General features: G+C 37.4%; 1 protein-coding gene across 5 annotated transcripts in view; it reads left to right on the top strand.

The window, feature by feature from the left end:
* The window catches only part of ZDHHC15 (zinc finger DHHC-type palmitoyltransferase 15), a 232,114-nt gene that overhangs the window by 199,673 nt on the left and 18,047 nt on the right, over positions 1-14,394 (top strand). The window contains exon 11 of one of the 5 annotated variants that reach the window (XM_037821519.1): positions 7,306-13,807. The exons of 2 other annotated variants lie outside the window; for them this stretch is intronic. In XM_037821519.1, coding sequence (XP_037677447.1) covers positions 7,306-7,403 — 98 coding nt within the window. In that variant the 3' untranslated portion in view covers positions 7,404-13,807. Of the gene's footprint in view, positions 1-6,668; positions 6,697-7,305; positions 13,808-14,394 lie in introns of those variants that run through there. 2 more of the 5 variants (XM_037821520.1, XM_037821522.1) reach the window with 2 other exon arrangements.

The following is a 14,394-nucleotide window of genomic DNA, read 5'->3' as shown; positions in this document are numbered from 1 at the left end:
GGCTTTGGGTGATGACTGACCTTGGAGAGCCAGAGGGTTGCCATGGACTAGGCCTGAAGGGGACTTTCTGTCCCTGTTTCAGCTCAGTGGAGAAAGCCTCAGCCATTTTCAGTTCCCAGTGCTCTGACCCAGGCAAGGGTGGAGATAGCACAGGCAGAGAGAGACCATTCAAATGCTAATGACCTCTCCCTACAGGGTCTATCTTCTCTAAGAGGAAAGAGGTGGGGCCCAGCTCTACTACCTGTCTTCATTTCAGAATCAGACCCCAGAGCCTGGGGGAAAACAGCCACGGGCCACACCTCCTTACACCAGTCTGGAATTACAGGCTGACAGGCACCACCTGCTGGGCAGAAAAGCACAGTGACCTGAGGCATCACAGGATGTACCAATTTTCTAAGACACACCCTCAGGGAAACTGGATACTGAATATTTCTTCCTTCTGGGACCTGAGCCCATTATGGTCTGGGAAAACCTGATTGGGATAACCAAGGAAACCATGCCTAGATAACAGAAAACTACAACCTACACTAAGAAAAATGAAGTCATGGCCCAGTCAAAGGAACAAACTTACATTTCAACTGAGATACAGGAATTGAAACAACTAATAAGTCAATTGAAAAAGTTTAGGGATGATATGATGAAAGAGCTGAACCATATAATGAAAACACTGGGTGTACATAAGGTAGAAATTGAAAGTTTGAGAAACCAACTGGCAGAATCTATGGAAATGAAAGGCACAACACAAGAGATGAAAGACACAATGGAAACATAAAACAGCAGATCTCAAGAGGCAGAAGAAAACACTCAGGAACTGGGGAACAAGGCACCAGAAAGCCTACACACAAAAGAACACATAGGAAAAAGAATGGAAAAATATAAGCAGTGTCTCCAGGAACTTAAGGACAAAACAAAAAGCAAGAATGTACATGTCATTGGTGTCCCAGAAGGAGAAGAGAAGGGAAAAGGGGCAGAAGCAATAATAGAGGAAATAACCAATGAAAATTTCCCATCTCTTATGAAAGACTTAAAATTATGATCCAAGAAGTGCAGCACACCCCAAACAGAATAGATCTGAATAGACCTATGCCAAGACACTTAATAATCAGGTTATCAAATGTCAAAGATAAAGAGAGAATCCTGAAAGCAGCAAGAGAAAAATGATCCATCACATACAAAGGAAGGTTGATAAGACTACGTGCGGATTTCTCAATAGAAACCATAGAGGCAAGAAGGAAGTGGGGTGATATATTTAAGATACTGAGAGAGAAAAACTACCAACCAAGAATCCTATATCTGGCAAAACTATCCTTCAAAAATGAAGGAGAGCTTAAAATATTCTCTGACAAACACAATGACAGAGTTTGTGAACAAGATACCTGTTCTACAGGAAACACTAAAGGAAGTGCTTCAGATGGAAAGGAAAAAACAAGAGTGAGAGGTTTGTAAAACAGTTTTGGGAGATAGCACAGCAATGTAAGTACATTGAACAAAGTTGATTGAGCATGGTTGAAAGAGGAATGTTAGGACCATGTCAGACACCAGAACGAAACATGAAAGATAAAGACTGGGACTCTATAACTCAGGGAAACCTAGGGTTCTCAACAATTGTAATAAAAGGTACAAATATGTTTTTACATGAGGCAGAATAAATGAATGTCAACATTGCAAGGTGTTAAAAATAGGGTGGGATTGGGGGGGAAATATAATCAATGCAAACTAGAGACTATAACTAACAGAAACATTGTATTATGCTTCCTTTAATATAACGAAGGCAATATACCAAAGCTAAATGCTTATGGGAGGGTGGGGAATAGGGGAAGGGTATGGGACTCCTGGCATTGGTGATGTTTTCTGACTCTTTATTCTACTTTAGTTTAATGCTATCTTTCCTTTTGTCACTTTTTAGCTATAATGTTTTGGGGGTTGTTTTGTTTGTTTTCTCTCTCCCTTTCCCTTTTCTTTTTCTTTTGCCTCTCTGCCTTCTTTGACTCTTCCTCTGTCTTTGTGGAAGAAATGGAGATGTCCTTATATAGATAGTGGCAATGGTGCTGAATACATAAATACATCACTGTACAGGGAACCAATGATTGTTTACTTAGGACAGAATGTATGGTGTGTGAACAAAACCATCTTAAAAGAAATGGGTTGATGAAGAAACCTTGAGGACACTATATTGAGTGAAATAAGACAGACACATAAAGGCAAATATTGCAGAGTCTCACTTATATTAACTAATTATAATATGTAAACACATAGACATGAAATATAAGTTACCAGGATATAGAATAAGGCTGAAGAATGGGGAGTGGTTGCTTATTACGAGCAGAATGTTCAAATAGGGTGAACTTAAATGTTTGGAAATGGACAGGGGTGATGGTAGCATGTTGTGAGAATAACTAAGTGCTGAAAGGTGTGTGAAGGTGGTGGAAAGGGTAAGCTCAGAGTCAGGCATGTCACCAGAAGGAAAGTTGGAGGTTAAAAGATGGGAATGTGTAAAACAGTGAATCTTGTGGTGGACAATGTCTGTGATTAACTATACAAATATTAAGAAATCTCTCTCATGAACTAGAACAAATGTATGACACTATAACTAGAAGTTAATAACAGAGAGGCATATAGGGAAAAAATATATACCTATTGCACACTATATACTACAGCTAGTAGTATTTTAACATTCTTTCATCAACAGTAACAAATGTACTAAACCAAAACTATGGATCAATAATGGAGGGGGCATGGTTAGGCATATGGGAGGATCTGTGTTTCCTTTTTTAGTCTTTATTTCTTTTCTGGAGTAATGAAAATGTTCTAAAAATTGAAAAAAAAAATTAATTGTGTTGATGGATGCACAGCTGTATGATGGTACCATGGGCAATTGATTGTACACTTTGGATCTTTGGATAGTCATATGGTATGTGAACAATCTCAATAAAATACACACACACACACACACACACACACACACACACACACATATATAAAACATCTAAAAGAAAAAAGAAAACTATGAAGAAAATTAAAATCACCATAATTCCACCACCTAAAGTAAACTGTTGTTAACCTTTTGTTGTATCCGATCCAGTAATTTTCTAAGGATATTTTTAACATTATTTTGTTCAGTTTTTTTTAATTTTTATTGAAATTGTTCACATACCATACAATTATCCAAAGATTCAAAGTGTACAACCAGTTGCCCCTGGTACCCTCATACAGCTGTGCATCCATCACCACACTTAATTTTTGTTCAATTTTTAGAAACTTTTCATTACTCCAGACAAGAAATAAAGTGAAAGATGAAAAAAGAAAAAAAAAAAAAGAAAAGGAAACTTGAACCCTCCCATATCCCTAACCAACCCCCCTCAATTGTTGATTCATAGTATTGGTATAGTACATTTGTTACTGTTTATGAAAGAATGTTGAAATACCACTAACTGTAGTATATAGTTTGCAATGAGTATATTTTTTTCCCTATATGCCCCTCTATTATTAACTTCTAGTTGTATTGTCATACATTTGTTCTGGTTCATGGAAGAGTTTTCTAATATTTGTACAGTTAATCATGGACATTGCCCACCATAGGATTCAGTTTTATACATTCCCATCTTTTGACCTCCAACTTTCCTTCTGGTGACATATATGACTCTGAGCTTCCCCTTTCCACCTCATTCATGCACCATTCAGCACTGTTAGTTATTCTCACATCTTGCTACCGACACCTCTGTTCATTTCCAAACATTTAAGTTCATCCTAGTTGAACATTATGCTCATACTAAGCAACCACTCCCCATTCTTTAGCCTCGTCCTATATCTTGGTACCTTATATTTCATGTCTGTGAGTTTACATATTATAATTAGTTCCTATCAATGAGACCCTACAATATTTGTCCTCATGTGTTTGGCTTATTTCACTCAGTATATTGCCCTCGAGGTTTCTTCATCAACCCATTTTTTTTTAAGACGGTTTTGTTCACATGTCATACATTCCATCCTAAGTAAACAATCGATGGTTCTCTGTATGGTCACATATTTATGTGTTCACCACCTTCACCACTATCTATATAAGGGCATCTACATTTCTTCCACAAGGCAGGAGGGAGAGTAAAAGAAGGTAGAGAGGCAAAAGAAAAAGAAAAAAAAGAGGAAAAAAATGACAGCTAGGAAGCAGCAAAAGAAAAGATAACCTTAAATCAAAGAGTCAGACAACACCACCAATGTCAAGTGTCTCACACCCCTCCCCTATCCCCCCTCTTATTTGCATTTACCTTGGTATATCACCTTTGTTACATTAAAGGAAGCATAATACAATGATTCTGTTAGTTACAGTCTCTACTTTACATTGATTGCATCCCTCCCCCAATGCCTCCCCATGTTTAACACCTTGCAAGGTTGACATTTGCTTGTTCTCCCTCATAAAAGAACAATTTGTACATTTTATCACAATTGTTGAACACTCTAGATTTCACCAAGTTACACAGTCCCAGTCTTTATCTTCCCTGCTTTCTTCTGGTGTCTCACATGCTCCCAATCTTCCTCTCTCAACTGTATTCATAGTTATCTTTGTTCAGTGTACTTACATTGCTGTGCTACCATCTCCCAAAATTGTGTTCCAAACCACGCACTCCTGTCTTCTCCTATCACTCTGTAGTGCTGCCTTTGGTATTTCCTGTAGTGCAGGTATCTTGTTCATAAACTCTCTCATTGTCTGTTCGTCAGAGAATATTTTAAGCTCTCCCTCATATTCAAAGGACAGCTTTGCTGGATATAGGATTCTTGGTTGGCAGTTTCTTCTCTTTCAGTATCTTAAACATATCACACCACTTCCTTCTTGCCTCCATGGTTTCTGCTGAGAGATCCGCACATAGTCTTATTAAGCTTCCTTTGTATGTGATGGATTGCTTTTTTATTGCTGCTTTCAGGATTCTCTCTTTGTCTTTGACGTTAGATAATCTGATTATTAAGTGTCTTGGTGTACGCCTATTCAGATCTATTCCGTTTGGAGTACACTGCACTTCTTGGATCTGTAATTTTATGTCTTTCATAAGAGATGGGAAATTATCATTAATTATTTCCTCTGTTAGTGCTTCTGCCCCTTTTCCCTTCTCTTCTTCTTTTGGGATACCAATGATACGTCCATTCTTGTACTTTGTTTTGTCCTTAAGTTCCCAGAGACATTGCTCATATTTTTTCATTCTTTTCTCCATCTGCTCCAATGCGTGTAGGCTTTCAAGTGTTTTGTTCTCCAGTTCCTGAGTGTTTTCTTCTCCCTCTTGAGATCTGCTATTATGTTTCCATTGTGTCTTTCATCTCTTGTGTTGTGCCTTTGATTTCCATAGATTCTGCTAGTTGTTTTTCTGAACTTCTGATTTCTGCCTTATGTTTGCCCAATGTTTTCTTTATAGCCTTTATCTCTTTTGCCAAATCTTCTCTAAACTTTTTGAATTGATTTAGCACTAGTTGTTTAAATTCCCATATCTCAGTTGAAGTGTACGTTTGTTCCTTTAACTGGGCCATAACTTCATTTTTCTTAATGTAGGTTGTAGTTTTCTGTTGTCTAGGCATCTGACCTCCTAGGCCACCCCAATCAGGTTTTCCCAGACAAGAACAGGCTCAGGTCACAGAAGGAGGAAATATTCAGTATCCGGTTTCCCTGATGGTTTTTCTTAGAGGATTGACACACCCTGTGCTTTTCTGCCTGGCAGGGGCACCTGTCAGCCTGTCACTGGCTGGTGTAAGGAGTGTGGCCTGTGACTCTCCTCCCCCAGGCTTTGGGGTCTGATTCCAGTAAGGCAGGTAGTAGAGCTGGGCCCCTCCCTTTCTTCTTGGGAAGCTATGCCCCCTCCAAAAAGGTCATCTACATATCAAAAAGTTCTTTGTTTCTCTGACTCTGCTGGTCAGAGTGCTGCAATTTTAAAATGGCTGAGGCTTTCTTTACTGCAAAGTGCTGCAGGCTGAAAATGGCTGAGGCTTTCTCCACAGAGAGAGAAAGGGACAAAAAGCTCCCAGATTCACCCATCACCCAGAGATAGCACCTGATCCTCTGGGCTCCCTGCCCTGAGAAAGATATGTCCCCTGACTCTCCCAATGTCAGTTGTCACCAAAAGCCTCTGTCTGCTTGTTGGGGATTCACTGTCTGTATTGAGCAGTTAACATTAAAAACCCCGTTGAAGCTGGGCTGAGTTACACTAGCTTATTTGGACAGTGTTGCTCTTCTAGCACTGCAAGGCTTCCGTGAGGGACGGGCTCTTGGCTCTCGGCTCTTGGTGTGGGTCCGCAGTTTTTACTTACAGATTTTATGCTGTGATCTTGAGCATTCCTCCCAATTCAGGTTGGCGGATGATGAGTGGACAGTCACGTTTGTCTCCCCGTAGTTATTCCAGGTTATTTACTAGTTTTTTGGTCATTTGTGAATTGTTCCAGGGGGGACTAACAGTCTTCCACTCCTCTCTATGCTGCCATCTTAGCTCCTCCTATTTTGTTCAGTTTTTAATTCTGCTTTTTTCACTAATACCAAAAATAATTTCCCATTATATCAAGATACTTTTGTTCATGTAACCATTTCTCTGCTGTTGAACACTGATATTTTATCCAATTTTTCATAATTATGAATAACACTGTAAATAATATCATTGAACATAAATATTTTTCCTCATTTATAATCATTTCCTTAGGATAGAATCCCAGAAGCAAAATTACAGGTACGAACTTTTTAAAGACTTTTGATGTATATTGCCAAATTGTTTTCCAGAAAGGTTATATTAATAACATATACTTGAGTGCCCAGTATGTGCCAGATATTGTATTATGAAGATGTTATTATGCCTGTTTTACAGATGGGAAAACTAAGATCCATTGATATTATTTTTTGTCTAAAGTAACAGAGATAACAAGTGGCAAAGCTAAAATTCAGAATTGCCCAGTTTCAAAGCTCATTTTATTTCTATGTTAATATTAAAAATAAATATTTTTGAATTATCAAAGTATTTTATATTTACTAAAGAAAATGTAGAAAATACAAGTAGAAGGTAAAGAAAATTAAAATAAATTACCCATGAATCCACCACTTTCAATATTTTAGTGTGTTTCCTCAGGGAAATGTGGGGAATTGTTTCCCAGATACAATTTCTGGGTTAAAAGTAATTATAACAGTGCATATATAATGGTATATCCTGTTTTTTTTAAACATTTTTAATACAGTGCCATACTCTTCATAAATATAATATTAATGGCTGCATATTATTGTCAAATGGATTTTACCATATGAATAGTTATAGTTGTTCAATTCACCTGTAAACTTTTCATTCCCAGGACCCACCACCTCCCATGAAGCTTACAGAGTTGAGTGTCGGGAACCACTCAATCTTCAAAATAAGTCACCATGGTGGATTGAAATCTTCACAATTTGAAAGCATTCCATCAGATACTTGCTGTGCAGATATTTCGAGACTACAATTTAATTTACTGACTCAACTTACCAGTTTGGTAGCAATTAATTCAAAGCAGTCTTCCCTTCTTTCTTCATTTCATTTCCCATTCCCAATCCATGAAAGCCTAAATGTAACATCTATATCTTTCCAGAGACTCTTCATTCATCTTGTCAGGTAAAAGGGAATTCATAAGATTTCCTTGTAGTCTTTTATTGCCCTGGAAAGACTACTAACTTATCTACAGGGTTTTTGTGGTATTGAGAAAAATCAGACTACGTTTGCTGCTTGTGTGCATGTGCATTTATAAACATGTATATGTGCAGCATATGTATACAAAATTCTGCTGTGATGTGTAAATCAAGGTAAAAAAATTAAGGAGCTCTGAAGCTTGTAATCATGCTTTTTCTTTAAATAGAAAATTTGAATATTATCTGAGCTTTGAACACCATCCCCATATCAGGTATCTAAAATTGTAAAGGGAGGTTCAACACATTGTGAGGAGTTCCTCAAATTGGGAATTGAGCAACAATGTAAAACCTGCTCTCTGTCCAGGGGAATTGCCTGTCACAGATGTTCCTGAAAGCACCACAGCTAATAGATGAGATCAGATCAGACTTCCACTTTATCAATCATAACCATTGGTGTCTTAAAGACTTTAATGCCAGACTGAGGTCAAATTCCCCAATTATGTTTATTCATTTCACTGCTACCTAGCTTTATTTTAGCCTTTATGAATTACTTTTAAGATGAAAGAAACACTATAAGCCTAACTTATGGATCATGGGTTTTGTTAAGGGGCTTATCAGTGATTTTCAGGTTCAATTTACAATTCTGTTCTTAAGGGTAAAATTTCACAGCTGACATTAGCCTGAGGACTAGCACTAAAGATCTGTGCTTTCAAAGCAAAGGTTAGTGTATATATCAATAATAAACTAAGTAATATGCCAATCCTTCCCCCTATTTTTTAGCCTCAGTGGTAGCTCAGCCATTAAGACTGTTTACATCCATTTCCCCATTTATTTATAATCAGTCTTTCTTTTAGTCTTAGTGGCTGAATCAATGCATATGAACGCTGATGCTGCTTCTTTACAATAATAATACCTAAGAGTATTGATGTTTTTTCATTTCTCTATCAGTGCTCTAGTGTCCAGCTGCTGACAATAGAAGACCCAACTCTTAAACAGATCAGTGGGAGTTAAAGGCATCTTACAGATACCAAGGAATTGAGCTCTTAAATGGATGATTAGATTTACTAAATCATCCCCACCACTTCACCCCACCCCAACACCTGAGTTAAAAAAAAGTTGCCTGTCACAAACAATTCATTAGACAGGACCCCAGTGGAGCTGAGAAGGCAAGCAATCAGCTACTTAAAGCAAAGAAAACCTGTTCATTTGGACCCTCTAGTAATTTTGGCCAAGATGAGACTTTTAGCATAAATTAAATGGATTGTGGCCTACATTTCATTTGAGAGAATATTAGACATGACTAAGTCTGTTAGGGTGAGGGACCGTTTCTCAAACTCATGCTCGGAAGCAGCGGGAAGACTATGCACATCGGGTTTCACGATGAAATTGTATATGCTCAGATGGGAAGTTTTTCTCCTTTCCTCTCTCCAAAACATCGTCGTTTAGGTTTTTCTTGACAACTTATTTGGCCATCCACATGGTCTGTCTTATGATGGACAGACAAGCTTTGCCTTCTATTTATATAGAAAGGCACCTTTCTCTAAAGATAGGGACATTACTTACTCCACAGCCAGGGACTTCAGAGCAATGATTCAAATTCAGGAAGGCATCAAGAACTTCTTTGATGCATAGTGTATCAGCATTCACCACTCACAGAAATCAGATCACAAAAGGCAGTGCCAGTAACTTCCACACTGGGAGGGTAAAGCTCAAGAGGTCTGTAATGCAGAGCTGACTGTTTACTGCCTTACAGACTCACACTTTCTTCAAAAGACCAAATAAATCAGGGTTTCACCTGAGGGCTTGAAGAAAAAAGAAACTTCTATTCCTATCTTAGCACCTTGATCCTACTAGTGTATAGACTCTGATAATACCCTGGCGAAAATATCCCTATCAGTAGAACAGAGTGTTGACTACTGCACATAGGCAGCCCCCACCTCACCCCCGCCAACTAGTTGATTATTTATAAAGAGGAAAGAGGTTAATTTGATAATTAGTGTGCCCTGATCTGGCTCCTTTGCTTGCTCTTTGTTTGGGGCCCTGGCCAGTAACCTCTGTGGGATCTCATTCCCCAATCTTTGGTACTCATCTTCCCCATTTGCAAAAGGAAGATACTCATTGTTAGGATCCTACAAATGAAAGGTGCTATGTAACTCCCCAGTGCTCTTATATGTCTTTAATTGCAGGACTTGAATGAGAAGTATAACCATCACAGTATTTCTAAGCAAACCATGATCTCTATTCTTTCTTCCATGCTATCATGACAGATTTGTTCTTGCAGAGTTTAGAGTACTTTATTAATAATATTTTTTCTATTCAGTCAACAGTGTCCTTAGAAAGAAAGACAGGATAAAATTATTTGCCCCAGGGTGCAATTGGAAAAATCAAGGGTGAAAGAAACAAAATGCCCTTGAAAGGCACATAACTATCTTGTGTAGAGTTCACAGTTACTGTGTCCAGTGCACTGTTAGAGTAACTTGGCTTCCCATACTGGAATTACCATGGGGCAGCTTAGAATTTTGAGAGCCATTAGGATAGGTTGACATTCCAAGAGTCCCACTTTGTCCAAATTCTGAAAGTATGCAATTTATACAACTCTCATTTTCTATGTGATAAAAATTAACCTGTACCTCTTCCCATCACTGGTCCTGTGTGGCATGGATATTTCACACTATGTGTCATCAGCCAGTGCCATTATCTACTGTGGTGCCCATAGAGCCTGATCTCAGGGCTGTCCTTGCCAGTGAAAAGAATGTGCTTTCCCATTTTATGCTGAAATGCACCAAGTATAGATATCGAGGATAATGGAAATTTAAGCACAATCCTAGCAGGTATGTTTTAAGAAAATTGAGTATACATTATTATTGTATCATGTACCTGAAATTTAACAAGGCCCAAACTCACAGGAAAGTAATTCATGCAAAGCCCATCCCTTTCACCTCTCATTGCACATATATACAGACACACATGCATGCATGCACACATACACACTGCCCCCAAAGGAGGCTGACTGGTCACCAGAAGCAAATACTTCAAAAGAATCATTCATTGCCTTTCCTTTTAGAAAAAAATCCAATGGTCACTGCTGGTGAAGAACATTCCATTAATATATTCTAGAACCTCTGTTCCCACAGTGGCTAATTTACCCAGTTGGTGCAAAAGACATGTACTGTGCCTCTACCAAAGGGCATCTAACAAGATTGTTAGATACTTCCACAAGTCCCATTTACTTAGGAACTTCATGACCTTCATCCAATAAGTAGGAAATGATTTATGAAGTATGGTACATCTGCATTTCTTTAAACCATGACTGCAATGCACCATATTAAATTGTAGCCTTTTGCATGTGGATGTTATGTAATATAACTTCTAATAACATGCAACCCATGACTGTTTACTTCCCCGAAAGGGCTAGGGCTGTGTCCTGCACAGCACTCAAAACTATTAAATGTGTTCTTTGGAGCAGTCTGAGTGCATAACTTCAGTCTAGGTACCTGGCCATCTGCACAATGAGTTAAAACCAACAATGAATGCAATATATCAGGAAATAGATTCTTAGGGAATGGAGTTAATGTGAAAAAAGTGATGAGATTAGATGCATTCCAGGAATAACTGCTTTCACCCTGCTAGCTACATGAGCAGAGGAATATAGCAGAAAAGTTGGGCTGGGTCTTGGTAATATATTAAATGCATTGGAAAGTCAAAAAAAGAAAGGTACTGGGGACCTCAGCAGTTAAGCTCAAGTTGCCAATTTGCTACAAATTCTTTTTTTCCCAATAATCTGATCAAAAGTGATTGTATATAGTGTTCTTAAAACCATGTGTCTTGCTGCAGAAATACTGACAAATGCTGGCCAGCTTTATCTTTCTATGTCATTTATAAAAGTATATGCTTATGAAAGTGTGGTTTCTTTTATATATTAGGGTTTTGTTAAAACAATGTTGGCAAAGCTTAAAACTTCAGACTGCTTTGATGGAAGTTTCAATACATTTCGTTCAATGGGGTATAGCAGACTTTATTTACTCCCAGGTTGGTTGGTATGTGTGGTTTGCAGAATCCTCTGTAATATCTCTTCTTAACACTGCCCACCCCTCACCCCCCATGGCTCTTCCTGTGTGTTCAGTGTTTTCCCTCATATGTTCCTACATGGACACGAGTTGGGAAATTAGCAGCAATGGCTTTTAGATAGAAAGCTGATGAGTTTAATGGCACTTAATCATTCTCAGTCTCTGCTCAGCCTCACTCATCTTTTGCCTTTCCCTCTGCCACTGTGATAAGAAAAAGTAAGAACTTATCTTATGTGCCTAAGGGTGATGTGAACTTTGGTTTGCTTTATCTTACACTGAAGACTACATTTGTATTTCTCCAAATGCATATCACCTAAAAAAGAATACAATGGTCCTGAGAAAAGAACACAGTGGTTACTTGCTCCTAAATTATATATTCCCCTGGAGAAATATTTGAGGAGACCCTCATTAAATAAGCCCCAAACAATCATCTGATCCTCTACAGACATACCATTTGCACAGAAAGTCCTTTTCAGACAGAAAGGAGAAAAGTCCCCAATTAGCCTACCAAAAAGGTAGAAGTCATTTAAAATGCAAAGCTTTGAAAGCCGAAGTTTGGAACAGTCATTGATTACTATTTTGACCAAATAGTAATGGGGAGCTTGAATCACTTAGGACTGGCCCAATCCAGAGAGGTCAGGCTTAACACAACCAGAAAGAAGTCTTTTATTCCAGTTAACCTTATAAGAAAGCACTTACTTTGCCCTAGGTAAAAGACCTCAAGCTTCTATGCTAAAAATTATATTTCATTTATTCCAATGCATCAGCTACAAACAGGTTTATTTTATATAACAAACACAATGTAAAAAATTCAAAAAATACTAGTAACAAAGGATAACTGATTTTTTCTATATTTTTTAAAGGCATAAAAAAGGAGACCCTTATACAAGAATCTTACTTGAGTGGTAGTAACCTAGGAAATTTAAGGCATACATGTTTAAAAGGAAACTTTAATTAATCGTTATGGAAATAAATGAAGATATATGTATAATGTTTTATGAGTGTATAAATACATTCACATTCATTTTATTCATGTTATAAACAACAAAAATTATTCAAATCTAATTTTCCCACTATATGCAGTGTCATTGAAAAAGTAGTCAGTTTCTTTTTGAATATTAAAATATTCATTCTCACATAATAGCATCATGTTTCAATGTTTAGACTTCCAACTTTAGAGGGGTGGAAAATTTATGATAGAAAAAAGCACATTTTAAGCAAACTTTTAAGCACATTTTAAGCAAAATTTATTTGAATATCTTTAAGGTTTAGAAACAAATTTTCCTCATAAACCTTAACTGAAGGACTCAAATCAATTCAAATTAGCAGTTTCAGACCCAGATCCTGACAATGTCAGTAAACTCTCAAATAAGAATTTAAATGAAAGTGAAACAATTCACTGTATAGGCAAAGCAAAAATTTTGCTATTGGAATGTTAAAGAATGTAGGGTACCAATTAGTCAAAAATGGTCCTTAAGTTATACTTACCAGTCCACTGTCATAGCATATATAAATTACCCAGGACAATTAGAAAGCACTTAATAATGTGGTTCAGAAGGATTAAATACAAATTCAAATAATTTGCCTCTGAATCACATAGAGTATGTGGGTGGCAGTGCTACAGGGTAGTGAAAGACTGAGGGTCCTGTGACATGTGAAAAAGGAGGAATAATGGGGACAATAAGCCAAGATGGATAAGATAACCCCTTTTCCACTTGATTGTCATTTCCCCTAATCTTTGAAGCCTATTTTCTACTCACATATTTTAATCTATAAAATTGCAGTTTTGTTGAGGGTAAAATTAATTTTCTTCTTCTATGTCTAACCTATTAGCTGAGTGATCCAGAGACATCTTCATATTTGCATTTCACCTACTGATTATCTGATTTTCTAACAACCACCTGGAGTACCTATTTATAAACATATTTTTTTAAATACTATCATTTGTCTGGATTTAGGAAGTTTTCTACTTTTTATTCACCTGAAAGATTTGGACAACTTCAGTTTAGCTAGTCATCAGAAAGAAACTTTGCATTCAAAAGGCTGTTCTTCCTTTTTTTTTAACCTAAAATAACTACTTTACTTCCAACATGTTCCTATTCTACCCCAAGAAAACATACAGACTATAACCCAGCAAAGGAATAAGAAAGACAGATAACCTAAGATAGCAACATTTCTGTGCAGTTGCTATTAACATACTCACCAGGATTAACAAACCATAGTCATTCTTAGGCATTCCCAGAACGTTAAATTTACCCACGATAACTTATCTGTTCTTATTAGGATATCATTCCCCCTTCACTAAGTGCTCTCTATTGCTAGGTCCCCTACATTCTACATTACAAACCATTTATTTTACGTTTTTAAATGTTCACATTAGTGGTAGGATACAATATTTCTCTTTTTTGCCTAGCTTATTTTGCTCAGCATTATGTCTTCCAGGTTCATCCATGTTGTCATGTTTCATGACATCATTTCTTCTTACTGCCACATAGTATTCCATCATGTGTATATACCACATTTTATTTATCCACTCATCTGTTGAAGGACATTTGGGTTGTTTCCATCTCTTGGGAATTGTGAATAATGCTGCTATGAACATTGGCATGCAGATATGTGTCCGTGTCACTGCTTTCAGATCATCTGGGTATACACCAAGAAGTGCAATTGCTGGATCGAAGGGTAACTATATCTACTTTTCTAAGGAACTTTGCC

Source organism: Choloepus didactylus, chromosome X, assembly GCF_015220235.1.
Source record: "Choloepus didactylus isolate mChoDid1 chromosome X, mChoDid1.pri, whole genome shotgun sequence".
In the NCBI taxonomy this organism is placed as follows: Eukaryota; Metazoa; Chordata; class Mammalia; order Pilosa; family Megalonychidae; genus Choloepus; species Choloepus didactylus.
Note: the sequence above shows the minus strand (reverse complement) of the source record. Positions and strands in the feature narration are given on the sequence as shown.